Here is a 27,812-nt window from a genome sequence, read left to right as displayed (position 1 = left end):
ATGGAATATTACTCAGCTATAAAAAGGAACACTATTGAGTTATTTGTAGTGAGGTGGATGGACCTAGAGTCTCTCATACAGAGTCAAGTAAGTCAGAAAGAGGAAAACAAATACTGTATGCTATCTCATATAAATGGAATCTAAAAAAAATGGTACTGATGAACCTAGCGGCAGGGCAAGAATAAAGACACAGACATAGAGAACAGACTTGAGGACACAGGGGGAAGGGGAAGGTGGGACGGAGTGAAAGAGTAGCATTGCCAAGTATACACTACCAAAGGTAAAATAGGTAACTAGTGGGAAGCTGCTGCATAGCACAGGGAGATCAGCTCGATGCTTTATGATGACCTAGAGGGGTGGGATAGGGAGGATGGGAGAGAGGCTCAAGAGGGAAGGGGTATGGGGATATATGTATACATATATCTGATTCACTTTGTTGTACAGCAGAAACTAGCACAACACTGTAAAGTAATTATACTCTAATAAAGATGTAAAAAAAAAAAAATGTCACACATTCTCCCTAAGTGATTCTAATTGTTTGAATCTCTTCTTCACAGTGATGGAAATTCTAATTCCCATAATATTTACTTATCTAATTCTACCTGCTGCACAAAAGTTTTGTCTTGAACAACTGCTGGGTTACACCATGTTCTCAGATAGGAAGACTCAAAATTATAACAGTGGCATTTCTCCCTAAGTTAATTTATAAACTGAATGCAATTTTAATAAAAGCACCACCAGGATTTATTTATTGGAGCTATACAAAGTTGACTAAAAACTTCCTCTCTTCTAGAAGGTTAGACAAGCAAGAATAGCTAAGAAACTTGAGGGGGAAAAAAGGCATGTAAAGGTGATGGCTAGTAATTGAAGATGTTAAAACCGTGTAGTATGTCGTTAGAATAGACAGATAATCCAATAAAACAAAATAGAAAATCTAAAAGTATACACAAGTGCATGGCGAAATTAAATATGAGATTTAAAAATGGTATCTCAAATTAGTAGCACTAAAATTATTTAATAAGTTGTAATGGGATAATTGGATAGCCACATGAACAAAGATATGGCGAATATATCCTTACGTCAGTATAAATTCTAAATGAATCCAATCTAAATTTAAAGGGGAGGTGGGGCAGACTATGGTGAATTCCAGGTATGACTCACAATCCAGAAGAAAAGATTAGACTATGTAGTTGTAATATAGGGAGTATGCAAGGAAAATACCATAATCAAGTTGTAATAAATGACAAAAAGGAAAAGAATACTTTCATTTTATATTAAGTTACAGCAAAGGATCAACATGAATTAGATAAAGCTTCCAAAAGTAGAGACAATACTGACAATCCATAATGGGACAAATGTATGGCCAGATAGTTACGAGGAAATAAATGCAAACTGTCCTTACATATAAGAGAGTTAGCTTTTCTCATAATAAAGGCAATGTTAATAAAAGCTACCAGATAAGGCTTTTTTTTCTTTCTTTTTTTTTTTTTTACCTACAACACTGGAAAAAAATGTTGACAATATAGTCCACTGTCGAAACTATAGGAGGCACACGCACATTTACATTTTTTTTTTCACATTTACATTTGATGTACTTTAAAATGGTATCAGCCCTCTGAGTGGTGAATAAAATTATATTCATAATTGCCAATCTTGCTAAAATTTCTTGTTAAATTTAATATAATCACATCACTTGCAAATAAGTTTTTTTTTTAATTTTCTCACACTCAAGCTTCATACGTGCAGTCTATCCACTCAGGATTTCTCATACAACATTGAATAGAACTGATGATTGTGGACTTCTTGTCTCATTTGTGATTTAATGAGCATGCATTTACCATTTCACTATTAAATGTGCTCATTTCTATAAGGTGTTTTGTTTTAAACTTTTTATTTTGTTTGCTGATGAGTTTATTTTATTTTGATTATTGGATACTAATTATCATCTTTTGATGGTTAAGAATTTTTATATATTAAAGAAATTATCAATTATTTTGTCAGCCTATTTTAATCTCTAATTTTTTGATGATTTATATTAAATTTCTTAAAATAATTTTCACACTTATAATTTTCATGCAATTTGTTGTTGCCTTACATTTGTTTACATTTTAAAAATATTTTTGTATCTATATTCATGATTGAATTTGATCGTTTTTTAATTTTGCATGTTAAAAAATGGATAATTGATGTTATAATCATGTATTAACATGACATAGTCCATATGACTGTAAGTTATGTGAAAGTAAAACCCATGGTGTATTTCTATTCATCTTTGTATTTTCTCCTTCCATCCTCATATAACTTGCAAACTAAGGTGTTCTAAAAGCTTAAAAAGTGACCTAACGTGGATGTTTCTCCTCTAAGAAGTCTCGGTCTAGATTTTTTTCTACATCTGCTCTTCAGTCACAAATGATTTCTCCTTCTAAAAAGACCCAGAGCTGTTGAAACTTTATTGGATTCTTTATTTTCTTTCTTGAACTGGGCACAATAATTCCATGTAGATTTTCTCAAATGTTTGATAGAGTTAGTAAATAAATGAATATCATAGACAGCAAAAAATATACATGTTGCCATTAAGAAGTAAGCTCAGAAATAAGTCGTCTCTCTGTAAATGCTAATAAAATGGAAAGGACAAAAAAATAAATAAAATCTTAAGAGGAACAGTTAGTTTCATAATTATGATGCAAGGGAGTTCCACTTTCTGTAGAAATGCTCTTCTAAGACTCACCATGGTAAATTCTCTCCTAAACCCATTTATATTTTCCCATGAGGAAAATTGTAGCTTGGAGTTTTGACCAGTGGCCAAAGTTTTGCATCAAATCAATTGTAGGAATGATAAACAATGCATCATAAGCACAGATATTCAAGTAACTGTTTTAATATTACAATGTAAATGCATGTTTCAAATCTTGAGTAGGCAGAAATGTCCACATTGATCAAATAAAGGTCTCAAAAATACTAGGAATGTATATACAGATATATAAAATGCTTCCTTGTAACTTTTCTGTCCTAATGCTCATAGAGATATCATTACAAACATCCATTAGCTCAGCACACAAATGTCCTCTTTTTTTTTTCCTTTAAGATATTTAGAAGAATTTGGAGAGTTAATTTGGATGTTATGTATCTCTTCTAAAAATTGTACAGCAAATTGGCCTGACCATTTTAATCTTCTAAAAAAAATGTCTGCAGCAAAGAAAGAAATTTTTAAAAATCTATGCAGTTTCTAATTAAAGAATACTTTACATCTAGCCATTCAGTATACAATTATATATAGGAGGCATTCATGATGATGATAATGATTAAATTTACATAGCATTTATTATACTGCTTCACCCTTCAGGATGCACTTTCACAAATGTTAATGTAAAACTTCTTTCAATACCATAAGGTAGGTAGAATGGCTATTATATTCACTTTGCAGTTAAAATTATTCTCCTTTATACATGTCCAAACCTCTCCAATGTTAAAACAAATTTCTTCCCTTACCCCACTGTATTTTCTAGCTACTTTCCTATATATCTCATCCTTTCCATTTCCAAAATGTTTGACCAAGGTATTTCTTTCCATAAATATTTCTTGACAGGCTGACTTAAACATTAGCAAACTGAGTCTGACAGAGGGAATGGTACACCTGGAATCATATGACAAGTGAGTAACAGAACCTTTGTTATAATGACTCAGCATAGAGGAAGTACTAGCGTCCTGGATCAGGTTGCTAGTTTATATCCTTTCATTGTTATCATACCAATATCAAGCACAGTCATCATGATTTCTTCTTTATGTCAAAATCTTACCCCGTCTTCAGTAAGAAGACGTTTAGAGAGCAGGACTTCAGGCCTTTGTTTTGATGATAGTTGACTAGGGTGATTTTGGTGGCAAATGACATATCTGTGAGCTGACTGCATGAGCACAAGCTCTTTGTATGTGTCTGTGTATAATTAACACAAGTTTATTGTACTACCTCTTAGGCCCCACCACATAACATCATTGGATTGATGCTGAGATGGTAAGATGATACACTGCTCAATAAAGCAGGGAATTAATAAACATTAAGCAACTTGAAAGTGACAAGTGAAAAGAATAAAATATTTCGGTTATTTAAATTGTGTTTTCTGGTGTCTTTTCACTAAAATTCTTTGGCTATCCTGTACTGTAAAGTTTCTCACTGGCAATTTGGGATTAACTGTACATTCTCCTCCTGCACTAGCTCATACTTCATGGATACTTCCTCCTAAACAATCTTCTTAAAGATGACTACATGCCAGTGAAGCAATAATATTAATTGTGGGGAGTGAAAAATTACACACAAAAAAAAAACACACTAAGAAAATACCAACATAAAAGATGAAAGAGACAGCAGTGGAAAGGTAGGTAAGCTCTGAGTCTAACATATCGTGTGGCATACGTATGTGTCCAATATATACTTTTTGACTGAATATTAATAAGACAAAATGGTAAACTGAATAGATACTTGTTTGAAAAGGGGAATGAATGAATTAGTCAAATGTGCAATAGTATTCGGTATGAACTAGAATCTAAATCTTAACAGCGGCAATGTTTGATAGGGGATGAAGGGGAAAGAGAGTGAGAGTGACAAATTAAAAAAAAAAAAGAAAAGAAAACGAAAGTCATGACCACTTCTTCCTATGGGCTACTGAGAATGAATGTTTAAGTAGTTTATTAGTCTCGTGCCAAGGAAGCATGCTTACCACGTCGGCGGTTGGTCATCTGTCCACTAAGTGCTGTTGCCCAAGATTTCATTTCCATTTGTCTTTGCATTAGACACATACAATTTAAATTCCAGCTAGACAGCCATTTTTGTCTGCTACTGATATGTTCCATTCTCCTGAATAAGATCCAACAATTTCCATTTGGCAGTTTTTCAATCAAAACAAATTCAATGCCTTACACTAGACTTACGTAGCTAATGAAACCCATCTTAAATGTTGGCTGATAGTGTATTACAGAATATTCACCTTGGAACGTCTTTTCACATATAGTTTAGAAACAACAACTAGCTAATTGACTTAACAGCAAAGTTTGCAATTTCCCCAAAGTATATGGGAATTCTGTCTTAGAAACTAATGATAATTCCATGTTTTCCTTTGATGGGTGTTGGCAGACTTCTCACTTCCTCATGTATAAACGTTTACAGTTCTATAATCAGCAGAGCCAGGAAATAGATGAAGCTAAGTTGCTTGACTAATTGACTGGCATTAACGTAATTAAACATTAACGTAATTAAACATATTAAGATCCAGATTGATAGCCACCGAGTGACTTTAACGACTAGCATGTTCGTTTCAGTTAATTTGTCATTAGCCCTTTAACATGAGGGGCTCAACAGAACACAAAGTTATTAGTATCAAAACTTTTGACATATGAGATATCATTATTAATATCACCATAAAATTACATATTTAACAGCGAATGATAATTTTAAGAGGTTTGCAATAATCATAATGGTGGCTGTGTTATATTGAAATTCTTTCATTTAGTAGAACATTAATGAAATGTAGGATTAGCTGTGGAGAAATTCACTGTTGGCAACTTTTCATTAACACATTAATTCATCTCTTAATGACCTTCTATATGCACAGAAGTGCAACAGGCTTCAAGAAACCCTGAAGTGTTGAGAAAGTAGTTGGGAAAAGGTTTTATAATCTTATAAGGAACACATAAAACACAGCTAAAAATCAAGTGGAAAATACAGTGAGATAGTTTCCTGAAAACAATATACACGTTTCTGAGGGAATGTAAACAAAATCATCAACAGGGTAGAAGAGAGGTACTAAGAAAAATTATTTTAATAAAAGTAACTTTGGGCTCACTTTTTGAATTAGACCGTTGTCATTCACTGGGAAATAGAAAGTGATGAAAAACATCAGGGTTTTGTGCGTAGCACCTAGGCAAAGAAGGCAGCATGGAGAGGATGGAGAAATTAGGCAATGCTGAGAAACCTTATATTATATTAAGAACCGATTATAGGTTATATTTTCTCTAACTTGTCTGTTTGTCTCTCATTAGCTTGCTATGAAATCATGAACTGATATGGAATGTATAACACTGTGGCTTATATGAATACTTATAATAATTTGTATGTGTTGAGGTAATATCTTGCTTCCTTTTCAGTTTCCCATAAGGACTTCTTAACTCTGTAGAGACAGAAAACAGAGTTTACAACTTTGTTCATTCCAAAAGGTGCTGAGGAATTATTTGCTTATATAATAAGCAAACTTTAAATGATAAAAACTGTTTAAGTGTGATTATTCTTTCTCTAGAAAGTTAATCAACTAGAGTACAGTACAATGCGTAGCAGATAATCTTGCACAGAGTAGAAATTTAACAAAAATGAATGAAACTTAAAGCACATTTTGTATTCTTGAGGTAAGAAAGGAGAATTATGTATATTTCAGTGTAATTCTAGGAACAATGTCTAATCCTAATGATGTCTAATAATCCTAATTAGGATTATTGTTTACTCATTGATGATTGTTACATGCTTCTGAACTAACTAGCATCTATATTCTAATATATATTTCACTTATTAATAACAGTTTGTTATAAAACTACTAAGTTTTAAGTCATGAATATAGAGAGGAAGCATAAATTTTTTTTTATTACAAAATTTTATTTATTTTTATTTAAAAAATGACACGGCCCGAAAGTCTTAGCCATTTTTATTGCTACTATTTGTGAATTTAAGAGTTCTGCTTTCTTCAAACCAACTGACTTTTAGTCAATTAGCTTTCCTTTGGCGTTTTCTGGTAAAAATTATTGAAAAAATATTTTTATTAGAAAATATTCAAATATATTTACAATTATATAACAAAGAGGTTTGCATCAACAACTCAGTTCTAGTAAATATCTTCCACATTTACTTTAGTTCTTTTTCTTTAATACATGTTGCACCCCTCCTTAATCCTGTCACTCCCTTCATAAAATTTTTAAAATTATGTATTTGTTTATATATACTTTCCTTTCTGTAAAAGGTCATGATGGCATCAGATAAAAATGGGTACAGTGAATAATCAAGCAGAATAAACCAATTAATATTATTCCTAAAGGCATATGTTATAATAGATGGAATAAATTTACTTAATGGACATTTACAGTGAGTATATTAATATTCTACATAAAACAAATAAGCTGATTTTCAATCAAAACTTCACTTAACTTCCTTGACCAATGATTATTATTAGCAAGTGATTTGAAGTGCAAAGCAGGCAAATAATTCAAATCTGACAACCTGAATATTGTTCAATAAATGTTGGTTCCTTTCATTTAACTAACCTTGCATTCATGCTGAGGTTATATAAATAGTTAAAGTATAATGCCTGCTGATAATGTTCTTATAAGGTTCTTGCACTTTTTAGGAAGGTACTGCATGTACAAAAATATAAATATCTCAGATCTGTAAAAGTAAGAGCTAAAAAGTTAAAAACTTGTTTAGGGCTTCCCTGGTGGCACAATGGTTGAGAATCTGCCTGCCAATGCAGGGCACACGGGTTCGAGCCCTGGTCTGGGAGGATCCCACATGCCGCGGAGCACCTGGGCCCGTGAGCCACGATTGTTGAGCCTGCGCATCTGGAGCCTGTGCTCCACAACAAGAGAGGCCGCGACGGTGAGAGGCCTGCGCACCGCAATGAAGAGCGGCCCCCGCTTGCCGCAGCTAGAGAAGGCCCTCGCACAGAGACGAAGACCCAACACAGCCAAAAATAAATAAATTAAAAAAAAAAAAAAATCTTGTTTAAAAAAACATCTAGGGAATCTGAGAGAAGATCATTTCTGGAGCAAGGTCCTTGTGTTGGCAAGTGTGGACAGGATTTAGTATAAGTTACTGACATACACAGACACACCATGCTCATTTCTTTTTAATTTTAATAAAATTGAATTTTTGGACAATGATACTAATTAAGAAAAGCTGGAAAGAAACATTTTTTGTATAAACAACTGTATTCAATGTGGTCGAATCTTACTATGAACAATTAAGGTGTGTTATGGGATGAACTATGTCCCCCTTGAAATTCCTATGTTGAATTCCTGACCCCCAAGTATATCAATATTTGACCATTTTTGGAGACAAGGTCTTTTAAAGAAGTGACTAAGTTAAATGAGGTCTTTATGGTGAGCCCCAATCCAGTATGACTAGTGTTCTTATAAGAGGAGGACATTTGTACAGGTAAAGAGAGACACCAGAAACATGCACGGACTGAGGGATGACCATATGAGGACACAGAGAAAAGGCAGCCATCCATCTGCACAATAAGAAGACAGGCCTCAGGAGAAACCAAACCCGCCAAAACCCTGATCTTAAACTTCCATCCTCCAGGGAGAGACCTTCAAGATGGCGGAAGAGTAAGACGCGGAGATCACCTTCCTCCCAACAAATACATCAGAAATACATCTACCTGTGGAACACCTCCTAAAGAACACCTACTGAACGCTGGCAGAAGACCTCAGACTTCCCAAAAGGCAAGAAACTCCCCCACGTACCTGGGTAGGGCAAAAGAAAAAAGAAAAAACAGAGACAAAAGAATAGGGACGGGACCTGCACCAGTGGGAGGGAGCCGTGAAGGAGGAAAGGTCTCCACACACTAGGAGCCCCTTCGTGGGCGGAGACTGCGGGTGGCGGAGGGGGGAAGCTTTGGAGCCACGGAGGAGAGCGCAGCCACAGGGGTTCGGAGGGCAAAGCGGAGAGATTCCCGCACAGAGGCTCGACGCCGAGCAGCACTCACCAGCCTGAGAGGCTTGTCTGCTCACCCGCTGGGGCGGGCGGGGGCTGGGAGCTGAGGCTCGGGCTTTGGTCGGATCGCAGGGAGAGGACTGGGGTTGGCGGCGTGAACACAGCCTGAAGGGGGCTAGTGTGCCACAGCTAGCCGGGAGGGAGTCCGGGAAAAGGTCTGGAGCTGCCGAGGAGGCAAGAGACTTTTTTTTGCCTCTTTGTTTCCTGGTGCGCGAGGAGAGGGGATTCAGAGTGCCGCCTAAACGAGCTCCAGAGACGGGCGCGAGCCGCGGCTATCAGCGTGGACCCCATAGACGGGCATGGGACGCTAAGGCTGCTGCTGCGGCCACCAAGAAGCCTGTGTGCGAGCCCAGGTCACTATCCACACCTCCCCTCCCGGAAGCCTGTGCAGCCCGCCACTGCCAGGGTCCTGTGATCCAGGGACAACTTCCCCAGGAGAACGCGTGGCGCGTCTCAGGCTGCTGCAAAGTCACGCCGGCCTCTGCCGCCGCAGGCTCGCCCCGCATCCATACCCCTCCCTCCCCCCGGCCTGAGTGAGGCAGAGACCCCGAATCAGCTGCTCCTTTAACCCCGTCCTGTGTGAGCGAAGAACAGATGCCCTCAGGCAACCTACACGCAGAGGTGGGTCCAAATCCAAAGCTGAACCCCGGGAGCTGTGCAAACAAAGAAGAGAAAGAGAAATCTCTCCCAGCAGCCTCAGAAGCAGCGGATTAAAGCTCCACAAACAATTTGATGTACCTACATCTGTGGAATACCTGAACAGACAACGAATCATCCCAAATTGAGGAGGTGGACATTGGGAGCAACGATATTTTTTTTTTTTCCCTTTTTCTCTTTATGTGAATGTGTACGTGTATGCTTGTGTGTGTGATTTTGTCTGTACAGCTTTGCTTTTACCATTTGTCCTACAGTTCTGTCTGTCCTTTTTTTTTTTCTTCTTTTTTAGTATAGTTTTTAGCACTTGTTATCATTGTTGGATTGTTTATTGGTTGGTCTCTTCCTTCTTTTATTTTTTTTATTGAAAAAAATTTTTTTAATAATTATTTTTTTATTTTTTCTTTTAATAACTTTATTTTACTTTATTTTATTTTATTTTCTTCTTTCTTTCCTTCTTTTTTCTCTCCCTCTCATTCTGAGCCGCGTGAATGACAGGCTGCAGGTACTCCAGCCAGGTGTCAGGGCTGTGCCTCTGAGGTGAGAGAGCCAAGTTCAGGACATTGGTCCACAAGAGACCTCCCAGCTCCACATAATATCAAACGGCAAAAATCTCCCACAGATCTCCCTCTCAACGCCAAGACGCAGCTCCACTCAACGATCAGCAAGCTGGAGTGCAGGACACCCCATGCCAAACAACTAGCAAGACAGGAACACAACCCCACCCACTAGCAGAGAGGCTGCCTAAAATCATAACAAGGCCACAGACAACCAAAAGCACACCACCAGACGTGGACCTGCCCACCAGAAAGACAAGATACAGCCTCATCCACCAGAACACAGGCACTAGTCCCCTCCACCAGGAAGCCTACACAACCCACTGAACCAACCTTAGCCACTGGGGGCAGATACCAAAAACAATGGGAACTACGAACCTGCAGCCTGGGAAAAGGAGACCCCAAACACAGTAAGTTAAGAAAAATGAGAAGACAGAGAAACACATAGCAGATGAAGGAGCAAGGTAAAAACCCACGAGACCTAACAAATGAAGACGAAATAGGCAGTTTACCTGAAAAAGAATTCAGAATAATGATAGTAAACATGATCCAAAATCTTGGAAATAGAATGGAGAAAATACAAGAAACGTTTCACAAGGACCTAGAAGAACTAAAGAGCAAACAAACAGTGATGAACAACATAATAAATGAAATTAAAAATTCTCTAGAAGGGATCAATAGCAGAATAATTGAGGCAGAAGAACGGATAAGTGACCTGGAAGATAAATAGTGGAAATAACTACTGCAGAGCAGAACACAGAAAAAAAAAAAAAAATGAAAAGACTTGAGGACAGTCTCAGAGAACTCTGGGACAACATTAAACATACCAACATTCGAATTATAGGGGCCCCAGAAGATGAAGAGAAAAAGAAAGGGACTCAGAAAATATTTGAAGAGATTATAGTTGAAAACTTCCCTAATATGGCAAAGGAAATAGTTAATCAAGTCCAGGAAGCACAGAGAGTCCCATACAGGATAAATCTAAGGAGAAACACGCCAAGACACATATTAATCAAACTATCAAAAATTAAATACAAAGAAAAAATATTAAAAGCAGCAAGGGAAAAACAACAAGTAACACATAAGGGAATCCCCACAAGGTTAACAGCTGATCTTTCAGCAGAAACTCTGCAAGCCAGAAGGGAGTGTCAGGACATATTTAAAGTGATGAAACAGAAAAACCTACAACCAAGATTACTCTACCCAGCAAGGATCTCATTCAAATTTGACAGATAAATTAAAAGCTTTACAGACAAGCAAAAGCTAAGAGAATTCAGTGCCACCAAACCAGCTTTACAACACATGCTAAAGGAACTTCTCTAGGCAGGAAACACAAGAGAAGGAAAAGACCTACAATAACAAACCCAAAACAATTAAGAAAATGGTAATAGGAACATACATATCGATAATTACCTAAAATGTAAGTGGATTAAATGCTCCAACCAAAAGACACAGACTGGCTGAATGGATACAAAAACAAGACCCATATATATGCTGTCTACAAGAGACCCACTTCAGACCTAGGGACACATACAGACTGAAAGTGAGGGGATGGAAAAAGATATTCCATGCAAATGGAAATCAAAAGAAAGCTGGAGTAGCAATTCTCCTATCAGACAAAATAGACTTTAAAACAAAGACTATTATAAGAGACAAAGAAGGACACTACATAATGATCAAGGGATCGAACCAAGAAGAAGATACAACAATTGTAAATATTTACGCACCCAACATAGGAGCACCTCAATACATAAGGCAAATACTAACACCCATAAAAGGGGAAATCGACAGTAAGATAAACATGATAGGGTACTTTAACACCCCACTTTCACCAAAGGACAGATAATCCAAAATGAAAATAAATAAGGAAACACAAGCTTTAAATGACACATTAAACAAGATGGACTTAATTGATATTTATAGGACATGCCACCCAGAAACAACAGAACACACTTTCTTCTCAACTGCTCATGGAACATTCTCCAGGATAGATCATATCTTGGGTCACAAATGAAACCTTGGTAAATTTAAGAAAATTGAAATCGTATCAAGTATCTTTTCTGACCACAACGTTATGAGACTAGATATCAATTACAGGAAAAAAATCTGTAAAAAATACAAACACATGGAGGCTAAACAATACACTAGTTAATAACCAAGAGATCACTGAAGAAATCAAAGAGGAAATCAAAAAATACCTAGAAACAAATGACAATGAAAACACGACAACCCAAAACCTACGGGATGCAACAAAAGCAGTTCTAAGAGGTAAGTTTATAGCAATACAGTCCTACCTCAAGAAACAAGAAACACCTCAAATAAACAACCTAACCTTACACCTAAAGCAATTAGGAAAGCAGAACAAAAAAACCCCAAAGTTAGCAGAAGGAAAGAAATCATAAAGATCAGATCAGAAATAAATGAAAAAGAAATGAAGGAAACCATAGCAAAGATCAATAAAACTAAAAGCTGGTTCTTTCAGAAGATAAACAAAATTGATAAACCATTAGCCAGGCTCATCAAGAAAAAAGGGGAGAAGACTCAAATCAATGGAATTAGAAATGAAAAAGGAGAAGTAACAACTGACACTGCAGACATACAAAGGATCATGAGAGATTACTACAAACAACTATATGCCAATAAAATGGACAACCTGGAAGAAATGGACAGATTCTTAGAAATGCACAACCCTCCGAGACTGAACCAGGAAGAAATAGAGAATATGAACAGACCAATCACAAGCACTGAATTTGAAACTGTGATTAAAAATCTTCCAACACACCAAAGTCCAGGACCAGCTGGCTTCACAAGCGAATTCTATCAAACATTTAGAGAAGAGCCAACACCTATCCTTCTCAAACTCTTCCAAAATATAGCAGAGGGAAGAACATACCCAAACTCATTCTACGAGGCCACCATCACCCTAATACCAAAACCAGACAAAGACGTCACAAAAAATGCAAACTACAGGCCAATATCACTGACGAACATAGATTCAAAATCCTCAACAAAATACTAGCAAACAGGATCCAACAGCACATTAAAAGGATCCTACACCATGATCAAGAGGGGTTTATCCAAGGAATGCAAGGATTCTTCAGTATATGGAAATCAAACAATGTGATACACCATATTAACAAACTGAAGGAGAAAAACCATATGATCAACTCAATAGATGCAGAGAAAGCTTTTGACAAAATTCAACATCCATTTATGATAAAAACCCTCCAGAAAGTAGGCATAGAGAGAACTTACCTCAACACAATAAAGGCCATATATTACAAACCCACAGCCAATATCACTCTCAATGGTGAAAAACTGAAAACATTTCCTCTAAGATCAGGAACAGGACAAGGTTGTCCACTCTCACCAGTATTATTCAACATAGTTTTGGAAGTTTTAGCCACAGCAATGAGAAAAGTAAAAGAAATAAAAGGAATCCAAGTCGGAAGAGAAGAAGTAAAACTGTCACTGTTTGCAGATGACATGATACTGTACATAGAGAATCCTAAAGAGGCTACCAGAAAACTACTAGAGCTAATCAATGAATTTGGTAAAGTAGCAGGATACAAAATTAATGAACAGACATCTCTTGCATTCCTATACACTAATGATGAAAAATCTGAAAGTGAAATTAAGAAAACACTCCCATTTACCACTGCAACAAAAAGAATAAAATATCTAGGAATAAACCTACCTGAGGAGACAAAAGACCTGTATGCAGAAAATTATAAGACACTGTTGAAAGAAATTAAAGATGATACAAATAGATGGAGAGATATACCATGTTCTTGGATTGGAGGAATCAACATTGTGAAAATGACTCTACTACCTAAAGCAATCTACAGATTCAATGCAATCCCTATCAAACTACCACTGGCATTTTTCACAGAACTAGAACAAAAAATTTCACAATTTGTATGGAAACACAAAAGACCCTGAATTGCCAAAGCAATCTTGAGAAAGAAAAACGGAGCTGGAGCAATCAGGCTCCGGAGTTCAGACTATACTACAAAGCTACAGTAATGAAGACAGTATGGTACTGGCACAAAAACAGAAATACAGATCAGTGGAACAGGATAGAAAGCCCAGAGATAAATCCAAGCACATATGGTCACCTTATCTTTGATAGAGGAGGCAAGAATATACAGTGGAGCAAAGACAGCCTCTTCAATAAGTGGTGCTGGGAAAACTGGCCAGCTACATGTAAAAGAATGAAATTAGAACACTCCCTAACACCATACGCAAAAATAAACTCAAAATGGATTAAAGACCTAAATGTAAGACCAGACACTATTAAACTCTTAGAGGAAAACATAGGCAGAACACTCCATGACATAAATCACAGCAAGATCCTTTTTGACCCAGCTCCTAGAGAAATGGAAATAAAAACAAAAATAAACAAATGGGACCTAATGAAACTTAAAAGCTTTTGCACAGCAAAGGAAACCTTAAACAAGATGAAAAGACAACCCTCAGAATGGGAGTAAATATTTGCAAATGAAGCAACTGACAAAGGATTAATCTCCAAAATTTACAATTAGCTCATGCAGCTCAATATCAAAAAAACAAACAACCCAATCCAAAAATGGGCAGAAGACCTAAATAGACATTTCTCCAAAGATATATAGATTGCCGACAAACACATGAAAGAACATTCAACATCACTAATCATTAGAGAAATGCAAATCAAAACCACAATGAAGTATCATCTCACACCGGTCAGAATGGACATCATCCAAAAATCTACGAACAATAAATGCTGGAGAGGGTGTGGAGAAAAGGGAACCCTTTTGTACTGTTGGTGGGAATGTAAATTGATACAGCCACTATGGATAACAGTATGGAGGTTTCTTAAAAAACTAAAACTAGAACTACCATATGATCCAGCAATCCCACTACTGGGCATATACCCTGAGAAAACCATAATTCAAAGGAAACATATACCTCAATGTTCATTGCAGCACTATTTACAATAGCCAGGACATGGAACCAACCTAAATGTCCATCGACAGATGAATGGATAAAGAAGATGTGGCAGATATTTACAATGGAATACTACTCAGCCACAAAAAGAAGTGAAATTGAGTTATTTGTAGTCAGGTGGATGGACCTAGAGTCTGTCATACAGAGTGAAGTAAGTCAGAAAGAGAAAAACAAACACCGTATGCTAACACATATTATGGAATCTAAAAAAAAAAAAAAGTTTCTGAAGAACCTAGGGGCAGGACAGGAATCAAGATGCAGACGTAGAGAATGGACTTGAGGACACAGGGAGGTGGAAGGGTAAGCTGGGACAAAGTGAGAGAGTGGCATGGACTTATATATACTACCAATTGTAAAATAGATAGCTAGTGGGAAGCAGCTGCATAGCACAGGGAGATCAGCTTGGTGCTTTGTGACCACCTAGAGGGGTGGGATAGGGAGGGTGGGAGGGAGACGCAAAAGGGAGGAGATATGGGGATATATGTATATTTATAGCTGATTCACTTTGTTATAAAGCAGAAACTAACACAGCATTGTAAAGAAATTATACTCCAATAAAGATGTTAAATAAATAAATAACAAATTAATTAATTAAAAAAAAAAACTTCCATCCTCCAGAACTGTGAGAAAATAAATTTCTGTTTCGTAAGCCAGCCAGTCTGCAGTGTTTTGTTATAGCAGCCCTAGCAAAGTAGTAAAGGATAGAAGCCATTTGACTTCAACAACCAGGTGTTATGCTCCTTTTCAGTTTGCTCAGCAATTACTATCAAAGGAACTCAATAAATATTTGCTGATATGATTTAAGTGATACAGATAAAAATAACTGGTTAAAACTACAGTTTATGTGCATTGTCTTTAATTTTAGTTCACTGCTCCTGAATATATTTCTTGAGCAACAATGCACTTCCATATTTATGTTAGTGAGGATAATACATGGATTATCCAAAGGGAACCACATGGAATTTCTTTTCATTTGAAAGTCGAATAATATTAATTTGAGGCAGCATAAGGTGAATCTGAAATGTTATATCCTTCCCTAAAGGCAAGAGTGCACCTTATTTGCTATTTCCAGAACATTTCAGGACCAATAAATTTATACTGAAAAAAAAATCTCTGAACAGATGTTCTCAGATAAGTCTACAACTTTTCATGAAGTGTTTTTCATTACAGACATGATTCAAGTTTTAAAAGAATCTTATTTCTAATTTATGTGTGCACACCTGTAACTCTTCTAAAAAGCATGTTGAGGAATAAAAATTAAATCACTCAGAGCCATATCAGTAATTCTGTTGAGTATGACTTCTAACTGAATAGTGATTAATATGCAACCAATGAATCAAAGTTCTTGAGTTTTACCTTCTTGGAAGTGACAATTTGCCTTATTTCCGTGCTAGTCATGGAACCGCAAGATGCAGGAACTTAACTGAGAACATTCTTAAAATTCTTCATTTTAATACACTGAAGTTCATTTATCTGCAGTTACTTAACACTGTGCCTCTTTGTGCAAGATAGTCACTGCCTTTGCAACCTCATTTCAATCACTTTGCAAGTGGTATGTTGCTAAAAACTTTAATTTTTACTAATGTCAAAAAAATTTTTGCTGAAAGCAGTTTTGCTCATGCATTCCTTTTGCAAATGTCTTATTCTTTGCCATCAGCTGAACTGACATTTTGATCGGTTTGTAAATCTGGGAAGAATGCTGGCTGAGAAATAAACATGTTCTCAAGCACTTCTGTCCTTCTGGTAACAGGCTGCGTGCTGACCCTCTACAAGTCTGAATTTAGCTGAATCCATGTTTGGATCCTTTACATCATAATTATTATAGTGATCAATGGAACCACAGTTTACTATTAAATGTAAACTAAACAGGGTAATTAATTTGTACAAAATATTTTTTCATATCACAGAATATTATAATGGAAATATACACAGGTACATAATTCAAATACTGGATATTTCTATACTTAAAAAAAAGCTGTGTGTGCATGTACATGAGAGAGACAGAGGAAGGAAGGGAGGGAGGGAATGATGAAGAGAAGTAACATTTGTTTGTCCAAACAGGCTAAGCTGAGGTAAATTTATATAGTTTTACTTGGGAATTCATCTTCTTTGTATTAAAGTTTTATGAATTATTACTATATTCCACCTATGTGAAATGAGCTTTTCTTATCTGTCCAATGAAGTTGAGAAAATTTGATCATAAGCAATGTTATTCTGGCTCATACAGAATATCCTATTTAACTTCACTGAAGTGTATATATATATATACATAAATATACATATGTGTGTGTGTGTGTGTGTGTGTGTGTGTATGGGACTGGTCCTTGTCAGATTTTTTAACATATTATAATGTAGCTGATTAAAAGCTTGTAATAAAAGGAAAGTTGTCTGTTTTTACTTTTCTTACTTGCCTTATTATATCTTTAAAGTTTCTTTGCAAGAATCCTTTAAAGCTGCTATTAATTTTATAACATTTACATTAGCTTAATCAATCTGGACAAAATCATCATAAATCCACATACCATAGAATATACAGCTTTATTTCACCCAGTATGTTGCAGGGAAATGAACGAGAAAGGGGATCTGCAAACCACTCTTGGTGGAGCCCCCTCCTTTTCTAGAATCCTGAAGTAGTGTTCAGAAAGTGTGACCACGGGAGCTACAGGCGCAAGGGGGGCACCAATGGTAATCTCAACAAATTCAGTTCTAATTTCTCCAAGTTCTTAAGATAAAAATAAGGAGCAGTAGAAGCACTAATATCTCTCTTCACCACCACAGATTCAGTTCATGTAAATGTTAGAGATAACATCCAAGATTATCTTCTTTTTTTCTTTTATTTATCTAGGGTAAGTGATGACCTGAGAAATTCTTCTTCTTTTCTTTTAAGATAGATCAAAATAAGCCATTTCACTGACCTAGTTTTTAAATTAAATGCAAAATAGGATGCTGGATAAGTAAAACAAATAGCAAGTTAAAGGGTGCTTGATCCATAAAGTGGCTAATAAATTGGGAGGATTAAGAGAGGGGATTGAGTAACACAGGGAGGTGGAGAATGGTGGCTTTGGAGAACTTGGGGTGCATCCTCGGGTTTAAATTTTACTTTGAAATGTTGCTTAATAGTCCTATCTTTACTAAGAAGCCTTTTTCTATATTTAAAAAAAATTAAGTTGCATTTCTCAAATTATATTTTCCCCTGAATTAAAAAAATCACACTTGAAATAATCATTTATAATTACTTAAGAGTGGCTATCAGTTTTCATAGCTAGGCATCTGAATGCCCTTATGTTTTCAAACTTTGACAAATCATTTTTATGTGTTTGTTTGCTAGAGAGTTCATTAATAGCAATATGTGCTCTCATGTGTTAAATGCCTATGCTGAAGGAGAGTGTGCCAGAAATCTTACATGTTACAGAGTTAATATTAACATAGTCCCTCAGGGTAAATACACATATGTCCACTGAACAGGTGAAGAAATGGACAGAAGACTCTAAGTTAAATATCACATTCAAAAAGATAGTTAAGTGACCAAGCCCTGGACTGCCTAAATCTTAAGTCATTGTTCTTTTTATCATGTTTCCCTACATTGTCATTATTTCACACTACATGAAGATTATATAATTTTTCAAACCTTTCAAAAATAAATTGTTATCTAGCAATTGAGCACAGGAACTAATGAATGCATGCAACACTGATTTCTGCAGATGAAGAGTGAAAGCTTCATTTGTAAGCCTGGAGATCTCCAAACTGATTTTATAAAGAAAGGACCATTGTTCTAATAAAAACTAAATATCCATTACCCCCTACCTGTACCTAACCTATGTCTATATAACATGTGTTGTGAGCTTTGTTTTGTTTTGTTTTGTGTGTGGATTGATTACTCTAGAATTGGCATTTGGTTCCTTCCTTTGTATAACTGCATTTCTCAAAAGAACACTGGCTCCAGAGCTAATTTTCTTGTTGTAGGAGAAGGAGGAAGTGACGCTTGGTGGTTATTTGAGACTTCCATGGTTCAACATATGATCAGCTGAACGTAACATAAATTTTCTGACTTGACATTTGTGTTTTTTGTGACTGATCAGACTGACTTTAAAGATATGGCTTTCATTAATCTCTGCAGTGATCCAGAATTTGATGATTGTATTTTCGGATGCCACACATTTGGTAAGTTTTCACTTTGTATATGTAGCATTATCTATAGATGGGTGAAAAATTTAAATGAAGTTGCCTTTCTTTTTATTCTTCCACAGCATGGAACTATCCCTCTTTGTTTCAGATGGCTGGAGAGATCAGTAGTGACTCTGGCATCTTAGAGAACTCCCAAGAGTAAAAATCTGGTAAAATTCACGTTTAGTGTTTTGAGAAACCTCCTTACTGTTTTCCACAGTACCCGCACCAATTTATATCCCCACCAACAGTGCACAACATCCTCACCAGCATTTGTTATTTGTGTTCTTTTTGATGACAGCCATTCTGACTGGTGTGAGATGATACTTCATTGTGGTTTTGATTTGCATTTCCCTAATGATTAGTGATGTTGAGCATCTTTTCATGTGCCTGTTGGCCGTCTGCATTTCCTCTTTAGGAAAATGTCTATTCAGTTCTTCTGCCCATTTTTTAACAGTTATGTTTTGGTTTTATTTTTTTGATGTTGAGTTGTATGAGCTGTTTATATATGTTGGATATTAACCCCTTATTAGTCATATAATTTGACCCAGAAATTCCACTCCTGTGTATATATCCAAAAAAAACCCTAAAATACTAATTTGAAAAGAACCATGCACCCCAATGTTCATAGCAGCATTATTTACAATTGCCAAGATATGGAAGCAATCTAAGTGTCCATCAAGAGAGGAATGGATAAAAAAGATGTGGTATATATGTACACAATGGAATACTACTCAGCCATAAAAAATAATGAAATTTTGTCATTTGCAGCAATATGGATGGATTTGGAAGGCATTATGCTAAGTGAAATAAGTCAGACAGAGAAAGACAAATACTGTATGAGATCACTTATATGTGGAATCTAAAAAATACAACAAACTAGTGAATATAACAAAAAAGAAGCAGATTCACAGATGTAGAGAACAAACTATTGGTTGCCAGTGGGGAGAGGGAAGGGGGACGGGGCAATATAGGGGTAGGGGACTAAAAGGTGCAAACTTTTAGGTAAAATAAGCTACAAGGACACATTATACAACACAGGAATATACCCAATACTTAATTATAAATGAGTATAACTTTTAAAAATTGTGAATCATTATATTGTACACCTGTAACATATAATATTATACGTCAACTATACTTCAATAAAAAACTATATTGTTGGGGCTTCCCTGGTGGCGCCAATGCAGGGGACGCGGGTTCGCGCCCTGGTCTGGGAGGCTCCCATATGCCGTGGAGCAACTGGGCCTGTGAGCCACAACTACTGAGCCTGCGCGTCTGGAGCCTGTGCCCCGCAACAAGAGAGGCCGCGATGGTGAAAGGCCCGCGCACCGCGATGAAGAGTAGCCCCGCTTGCCGCAACTAGAGAAAGCCCTCACACAGAAACAAAGACCCAACACAGCCAAAAATAAATAAATAAATAAAAATAAAAATAAAAAATTATATTGTTTAAAAAAAAGGAAAATTTTAAAAGCTGGTAAAGTTCAGCTTTGACATGAAAACTAGGATTTGACAGCAAGATACCAGGTGTGAGAAACAAGTGCTGTTGAGAGAGAAAGGATTTTCCAGGTTCCTTTGTGACTCTTTGGGCTATCAACAACCAAGCCTGGAGGTCTCAAGTCTGCATGTTTATGCGTGAGAAACATAGAGCTCCTTGTTAATCAGCAATGGCCTGAAGTTCCAAGCAAGAAAGAAGTCCTGGAAGTGATGGGAAGGAGACGCAAAGAGGAAGAGAAGACAGCAAAGTTTTCAGAGCTAGGTGGATTCTCCTCTAGGCCCTTGCCTGGGGAGAAGGTGGCCATGTTCCTAAGATGACGGAAGGTGCCCTGAGTGTTGCTGTGGTTAAGGAACCTATTTCCTGTTGGGAATTTGAAAGCAACAATGTGAGGAGTCACAAAACTAATAATGCTGTATAATCACACCAAGACTCTGTGGTTTTAGCTCTTTAACTTTATATACATACTCATATTCTTGGAGGAATCCCAGGTACCTGAGACAATGTCTGGGAAACTTGCCAGACAGGTTCATCAGAGAAAGAGTGACACGTCTTTTTAGGAAATGCTGCTAAATGAACCAGAACATGGCGGGCCCAATGGTCATCAGAGCCAGACCTCTAGGGGCCTACAATGTCAGCAGTGCTGAGAGGAATCCAATTCAAGGCAGAACCCCATGAATCTTTCCACACAGGACGGACACTAGCCACAGAATTTAGCCACAATACCTGTAGGCAGAGAGAAGTATCCTGGGGACTAGAGAGGGCCGATGACCTCATGGCCCGGCAGCCCCACTCCTCTAGGTACCACCCATAAACATGCTTCTCTCTCCATCCTTCTCCTACTCATGGCAAGAACAACGGAAAGAAGCAAGGAGCTAGCTAGCTAGCCCATCACCTGGGAGATGGAGTTTCTTATTCATATTAGGACCAAAGATGACTATTTAAATTAGTTTATCTTACTAAACTTAAATTGAGTTGACAAAATTATTTCTCCAATTAATCAACATGTGGGTTTTGGAAAGAAAATCAAATCAGCAAAAGGTAAAATAATTGTATTATAACTGCTCATCTAAGATAAGGTGTAGGTCTACACCCCAATTGTTATGCATATCCACACTACACACACACTCACACACTCACATACAAATATATACTGAGATAAGATCTTAAGTGGTTCATCCATCCACTCATATTTAGGTTATTTTATGACTCAGAGCTTTTCAAACTCAGAATTTATCTTTCTCTGAATTTAAAGAAGGGAGTCTCTTGTGTGACAGTGAGAATGGCAAGAGGCAATATTTGTCAGTTAAGAATGTTATAATTCATTCAATTTCTTCTAGGTCCAAATTATAGAATGGTCCTAAATGTACTGCCTAAATATATGTATATACTGGTATATGTGTATCTCTGTGTGTGTATACACACATACTATATGTTAAATATTTTTATTAAGGCATTTAATAAATAAACTTAAAATTTTACACTGGAAATTTAATAGGAAAACAAGGACATAAAAATGGGTACTACTTCTTACTCTCTCACTGATAATCAACGTAGAGAAGGAAACTAAAAGTTGAGTAAAGGTTCTCCATAAAATAGTGTGATTTCTCTAGAGTATCCAATGCATGTGTGTTTTCGTGTGTGTATGTGTATTTACCTACACATACAAATACCCACCCTACCTCCAACCCATTTCAGGTTTCAGATTTTAAGTCCTGCTGATTGTAAACTATTGTCAATCTATCTATAGCCACTTTTTACTTTCTTATACTTACTAAACTGTAACCAACAAGTGTTTGCTATCTATCATTGCTTAAGTTCTCTCAGTTTCTCTTTTTTTTCTTGTACATAATGTTATAACTTCCCACAAACATTTTTATTATATTGCTCTTCAACTCAGGTGACTTCTTATACTACAGTATTTCACTCATAACTCCCAAGCTCACATGACCTCCCCAACTGATCTCTCCATAGTTCTATGACCTGCAACATTATTTCTGAAGCCAAGTACAGTCTGAGATCTAAGATGATCTGCATGTTTTTTATCCCACTTCTTGTTGTTTCTTACCTAAGAATGCTTCAGTATGTCCATGATATTTCTTCCTAAGTCTTTTTTCTGCCAATACATTTTTTGACAGTTCATTACCAGGAACTCTTTCAACAAATTAACTAAAAATCTCAAGCTTTCTAGGGAGTCTAATAGTCTTTTGCAGTATTTCCGTTTAGTTTACAATTCAATCATCTTACTCAATATTCAATTTGTTCTGTATTATTGTGTAGATTCTTGTACAGCTTTGCAATATTTTAATATTATTTCATAAACAATCTTTTCCATCAGAGACTTGAAACTCTCTCTTAAGGGTTAAATTGCCGCCCACCGCCCACCCCCAAGTTCACATGTTGAAGTGCTAACCCCAGTATCTCAGACCATAATCTTATTCGGAGATAGGATATTCACAGGGATATTCACAGAGGTAATCAAGTTAAAATGAGGTCATTAGATCCGGCCCTGATCCAATATGACTAGTGTTCTTCAAAAAAAGGGAAAATTTGGAAGTAGACATGCACACATGGGGAAATCCATGTGAAGAAGAAGGCAAAGATCGGCACGATGTTTCTACCAGCCAGGAACTCCTAACATTGCCAGCAAACCACTAAAAGCTATGTGAGAAGCATGGAGCAGATTCCCTCACAGTCCTCAGAAGGAACCAACTCTGCCAACAGATTAATCTTGAACTTCTATCCTCCAGAACTGTGAGACAACACATTTCTACTGTTTCAGCACCCCAGTTTGTGGATTATGGTAGCTCTAGCAAGTTAATATACTCCTCAAAGGAGGAAAAAACATCTCACTACATCTGAAAATCAGGCTGCTTGTACAAGGCAAGCAGTAGGCATGCAAAAAAATGAGGGGTTTTGACCTATTTAAGTATTTAAATATGCTGAGCCTTAATTTTATTTGAGTAAATACATAGCATAAAATTTCCTGATTTTAGATTTGTAAATCAAGTGAGTAGAAAAATATTTTAAATGTGCTACATTGAAACAAAGTCTAAATAGATGTATAGTCTTCTCTTTCTGGCTATAAACAAATCATCAACATTATCAGCATTTTCATGGCATTCATTAAGTTAAGTAGATCTCTTTACTGAGATATTTAATTTATTATCCTTTTAACTTTGCAAAAGAAGATACAAATATCTTATGTCCTTCATGTAAATAGGCATGCCATTTTCTTTTGTATGAGCTCCTCTGATTTTTGTTTCTTTATTCTTTGAATTTTTTTCACTTCACTATTGTTGTAAGAGTTGATACAATAAAAAGTGTTTAATCAGAACTTCATATTAATCAAAAATTTAAATTGCTGATGTTAGCAATCTCCATAGAAAGACTTACAGTACCCATATTTTGCCTTAAAATGGCACAGATTTTCACATAAAAAAATGTTTTTTGAGGGTCTAAATAAAGTTTAAAATGTTTAAATGGTATTATCCATGTCTCTCCCTGTCACACACACACATGCAAACATACACACAATCTTAATTCCTTTTTGATGTTTCAACATTTTCATAAGAAAAACATCTTGAATATGTGAAGTACATTAGAGGTTAAGACATTGTATGAAATGATTTATTCTCCATTGGGTTGTAAAAATTACAGCACTCACTTTGTAAATAGTAATTACAAATATAAATAATAATTGAAAAAACTTTGACATTGAATAAATTTTATGAGTTAATACTAGCTTTTGGAAGCTATGACAATCTTTTAGTGTATGTAGCAAATTGCAATGTAAGTAGATACTTCTCTAGTTAAAAAATTGTCTGATGAAATATGACTTGATAGTCAAAGATACTAATTTAATGCTTTGATATTACATAAAGAGAAACAATCAAGTAATACATATTTTTAAAATGAAATGAGTATGTTGATCTCTACATAGATATGGTGCAAAACACACAGACAGCATACAATTTTATTTGTCAGTTTTCATGGGGGCAGTAGTTAAACCATTTGTGAGTACAGAAAGGTGATTTTTTTTCCTTGTCTGTCTCTTTAAAAAATCCAAAGTTTTCCTCATGACTGAAAACTAAACTTTTTGGTCACTCAGGTGACTTTGATCTGAACAGATCTGCCTTTAATTTAATATGATACTCTTTGTACCTGCCAGTCGAGGATTGCTTTTAGCTTTTAGAAGCCATTTTCATTCCTTGATTCACGCATGGACCCCTTGCTTCATCTTCAAAGCCAACAAGGGCAGGTCAAAGCCACACATGCTTCACATCTCTCTGGCTTTTCCCCTCTGCTGCCACATTTCTCTGACTGATGGTTCTGCCTTCCTCTTCCACTTTTAAGAACCAAGAGATTACATCTGGCCCAACTGGATAATCCAGGATAATCTCTCTATTTTAAACTCTATAATCTAGATTCCACCTGTAATGTCCCTTTTGCCATGTAACACAATCAACACCAAGGATCAGGGTGTGAAGATTACATTCCTTGAGGGGGACAGACAGTATTAGTCTGCCTACCACATAAAGCCCTTCTGAGGAGTCTCGCCAATGCCCCATGTAACTGATGTCTCTCTCTTCTGACTACTGGGATTATAAACTATTCCCAGCTCCGGGGAATGTTTTGCCTACTGAGTATTAATGATTCTTTCCTTACCCTTCTTTCATTTCCTCTCAGGCAGAAGTGCATATTTTTGGAGGTCTCCGTGCAGTGTCTCCCTCTGGAGGTCTGAGCCATAATTTCTAGCCATCTTTACCTCACCAAATTCTAGCCTCTAGCTCTTTAGCTCAGTCAGATGATTGGGGTGTACTTTGCTTTCAACTTCCTACGCTGTGTCCTGGAAAATACCTCACCTCATTTATTTCCTTTTTCTCAGGGACCACAGTTCTGTGGTGCTTATTGTGCAAAGTCTAAAATCATTGTTTCCTATAGTCTTTTATATGAAAACTAGTCTAGTCTTCTAGTTTTAATTTTCTACCTCGAGGATAATTTTTGTAGCAGTTAATATTTATGAGCAGAAACGGATGTCCTTCAATATATGCTGATTAAAGAAATTTTTCCTACAGCAATTTTTATACTACATTTTTTAATAATGTAAAAACCAGTGGATTAGTTGGTGAATGTAATTTATATTAGTCTGAATTTTTTAACTGATTATAAAATCTAAAGAATTGTGGACCAGTTTGGGTTTAGAGGGGAAAAAAATGCTTAGGCAAAAAATAGCTCCCAGTTTGAATGGCATTCTTCTGTTTTCATAAAAAATAGGTGGTGAGGATCTCAATACTGAGTATGTCAAAGACCTGTAATACTAGTGAGAAAAAAATTTTAAGACCCTCACAGTTTTTAATAAAGGAAATACTTGCTCAAAAATTGGATTTGCACAATGATGTTTAGGTTTTAAACTATGTATTTGCAGTTTGGAAAATCCTTTGTAATTGAAACCCTTTCAGGAAAATATACATTGTGAATTTGATGTTACCAAGTACCTAATTCCTTTTCTCTTGTAGTGAAGCATGCTATTTCAGGATACCCACTTGTCCTTTCATAAGTTAAAAGGGTGTATTTCAAAGAAGACAGACCTGTCCTATACGAAAATGGGCACAGCTCATTTTTTACATGGATTCTGGATTGACAGATATCAATAATCTTGATGGAGGATATAATTCAGCATTAATTTGCACATTTTTCCAAACACTGAAACATGGAGGGATCGTCACAGATATTATTCATTATTGGAGGAATAAAGCTAACCACCAATTTATTGTAGAGAGGTGATTTTGTCTGTATCATTCACAAAGAGAGACTTTCTTACTCATAACACAATGTTTTTCAACCCTGCTTGTATTTTAGAACCACTTGCAAATCTTAAAGAAATACTGATATCTAATCTAATCAGAATAAACAATGTGAATAAACAAATAAAAACTTTCTGCATGATGCTAATACATGCCTAGTGTTATAAACCACTTCTTGCGTGGAAGGAATTAGTTAAGCAAAAAGGCAAGGAAATAGGAAATTAGTATCAAAAATCCTAAATATCTATATAAGTTTTATTTATCCACACGTAGCTGAGGCCCCTTCACAAATCCTGTTGCTTTGTTTAAAGAATCGATTTTTTTTTTTTTTGCAGAGACCATGAACACTATCTGAGCTTATTTTCTCCTATGATTTTATTCTTCAATACGATAATATAAATCTAACTTCCTTTAAATGGGCATCTGTTTATTATAATATACATGACTTCCTTTTCATTAAAAGACACAATAAATTTTAAACAGTTTTTAGAATGTTACACTATTCCTGGATATAACATTACCAACTTCTCTTAAGTATTAATTTCAATGAGGAAAAAGGAAAACATAAATCTAATTACCAAAAAAAAATCAATAGAGGTTAAATTATATTTTTAACTGCAAAATATTTGGCAAATTCCTAATCTTCTCTTCTGCCACTAAAAATAGCTAAAACTGTTGGTAGTCAAATCACCCTCAGAAAGAACCCCATGCCACCAGTTCTCTGCTTTCCCTTATATTTCACCACTGCCAGCAAAGTCCTTCTATCCACTTATTCAATATTTAATGAACATATTCATTGTTCCCCCAAAGAGTCTGGAATTCAGTGAATAACAATGAGGAAACAGCTAAAAGAAAACAGCAAGAAAAGTGTTTTGGCAAGACTAAATCTTCCTAATATTTCTGAGTATGTAGGCGTGACTGGCCCCTGGGAATTAGAACTGGTGCTTCAAAGTGCTTCTTATCAGCGGGCAAGAAATGGTTATAAATGGGAGTTCCAGGAGGAACTTGATAAAAATGAGTTAGTCTAGCACACTACAAGTTATTACTGTATGTAACATGTTTCAGAGAAGACTTTCTACTTAGAGGAAGTTGACAGGGCAGGACACTCAAAGTGGTAAGAGAGTCTCTTGGATTGTTATAATTTAACTCTTCAGGAAACTCTAGTGGTTCTGCCTTCATTTAGCTTTAAATGAATACAGTACTTTTGATCGTTAGGGTTATGGAAGATATTGGGAAGGGGGAGCATGATGATGGAAAAGCTTTGTTCTGCATAAAAACAGCCAGTTGGAGCCTTGGGTGGTCTAAATGGGTGTAAATCTGCAAGTAACAGTCTCTGAATTGAGGAGATCCGCTTACCTCTCCATTCTCAACAGTGACACTCTATGTGGGAGGGTGGGCTT

General features: G+C 36.2%; 1 protein-coding gene across 1 annotated transcript in view; it reads right to left on the bottom strand.

Moving 5' to 3' along the window:
* The window catches only part of LOC309623105 (cadherin-12-like), a 301,450-nt gene that overhangs the window by 240,449 nt on the left and 33,189 nt on the right, over positions 1-27,812 (bottom strand). Inside the window, exons 2-3 of the mRNA XM_082379619.1 lie at positions 6,093-6,158; positions 5,835-5,908 (exon numbers count right to left, since the gene is read on the bottom strand). Coding sequence (XP_082235745.1) covers positions 5,835-5,888 — 54 coding nt within the window. The 5' untranslated portion in view covers positions 5,889-5,908; positions 6,093-6,158. The remainder of the gene's footprint in view (positions 1-5,834; positions 5,909-6,092; positions 6,159-27,812) is intronic.

This window comes from Balaenoptera borealis (assembly GCF_965194805.1).
Source record: "Balaenoptera borealis genome assembly, chromosome: 2".
In the NCBI taxonomy this organism is placed as follows: Eukaryota; Metazoa; Chordata; class Mammalia; order Artiodactyla; family Balaenopteridae; genus Balaenoptera; species Balaenoptera borealis.
The sequence above is the reverse complement of the archived record's forward strand: the minus strand, read 5'-3'. Positions and strand labels throughout refer to the sequence as shown.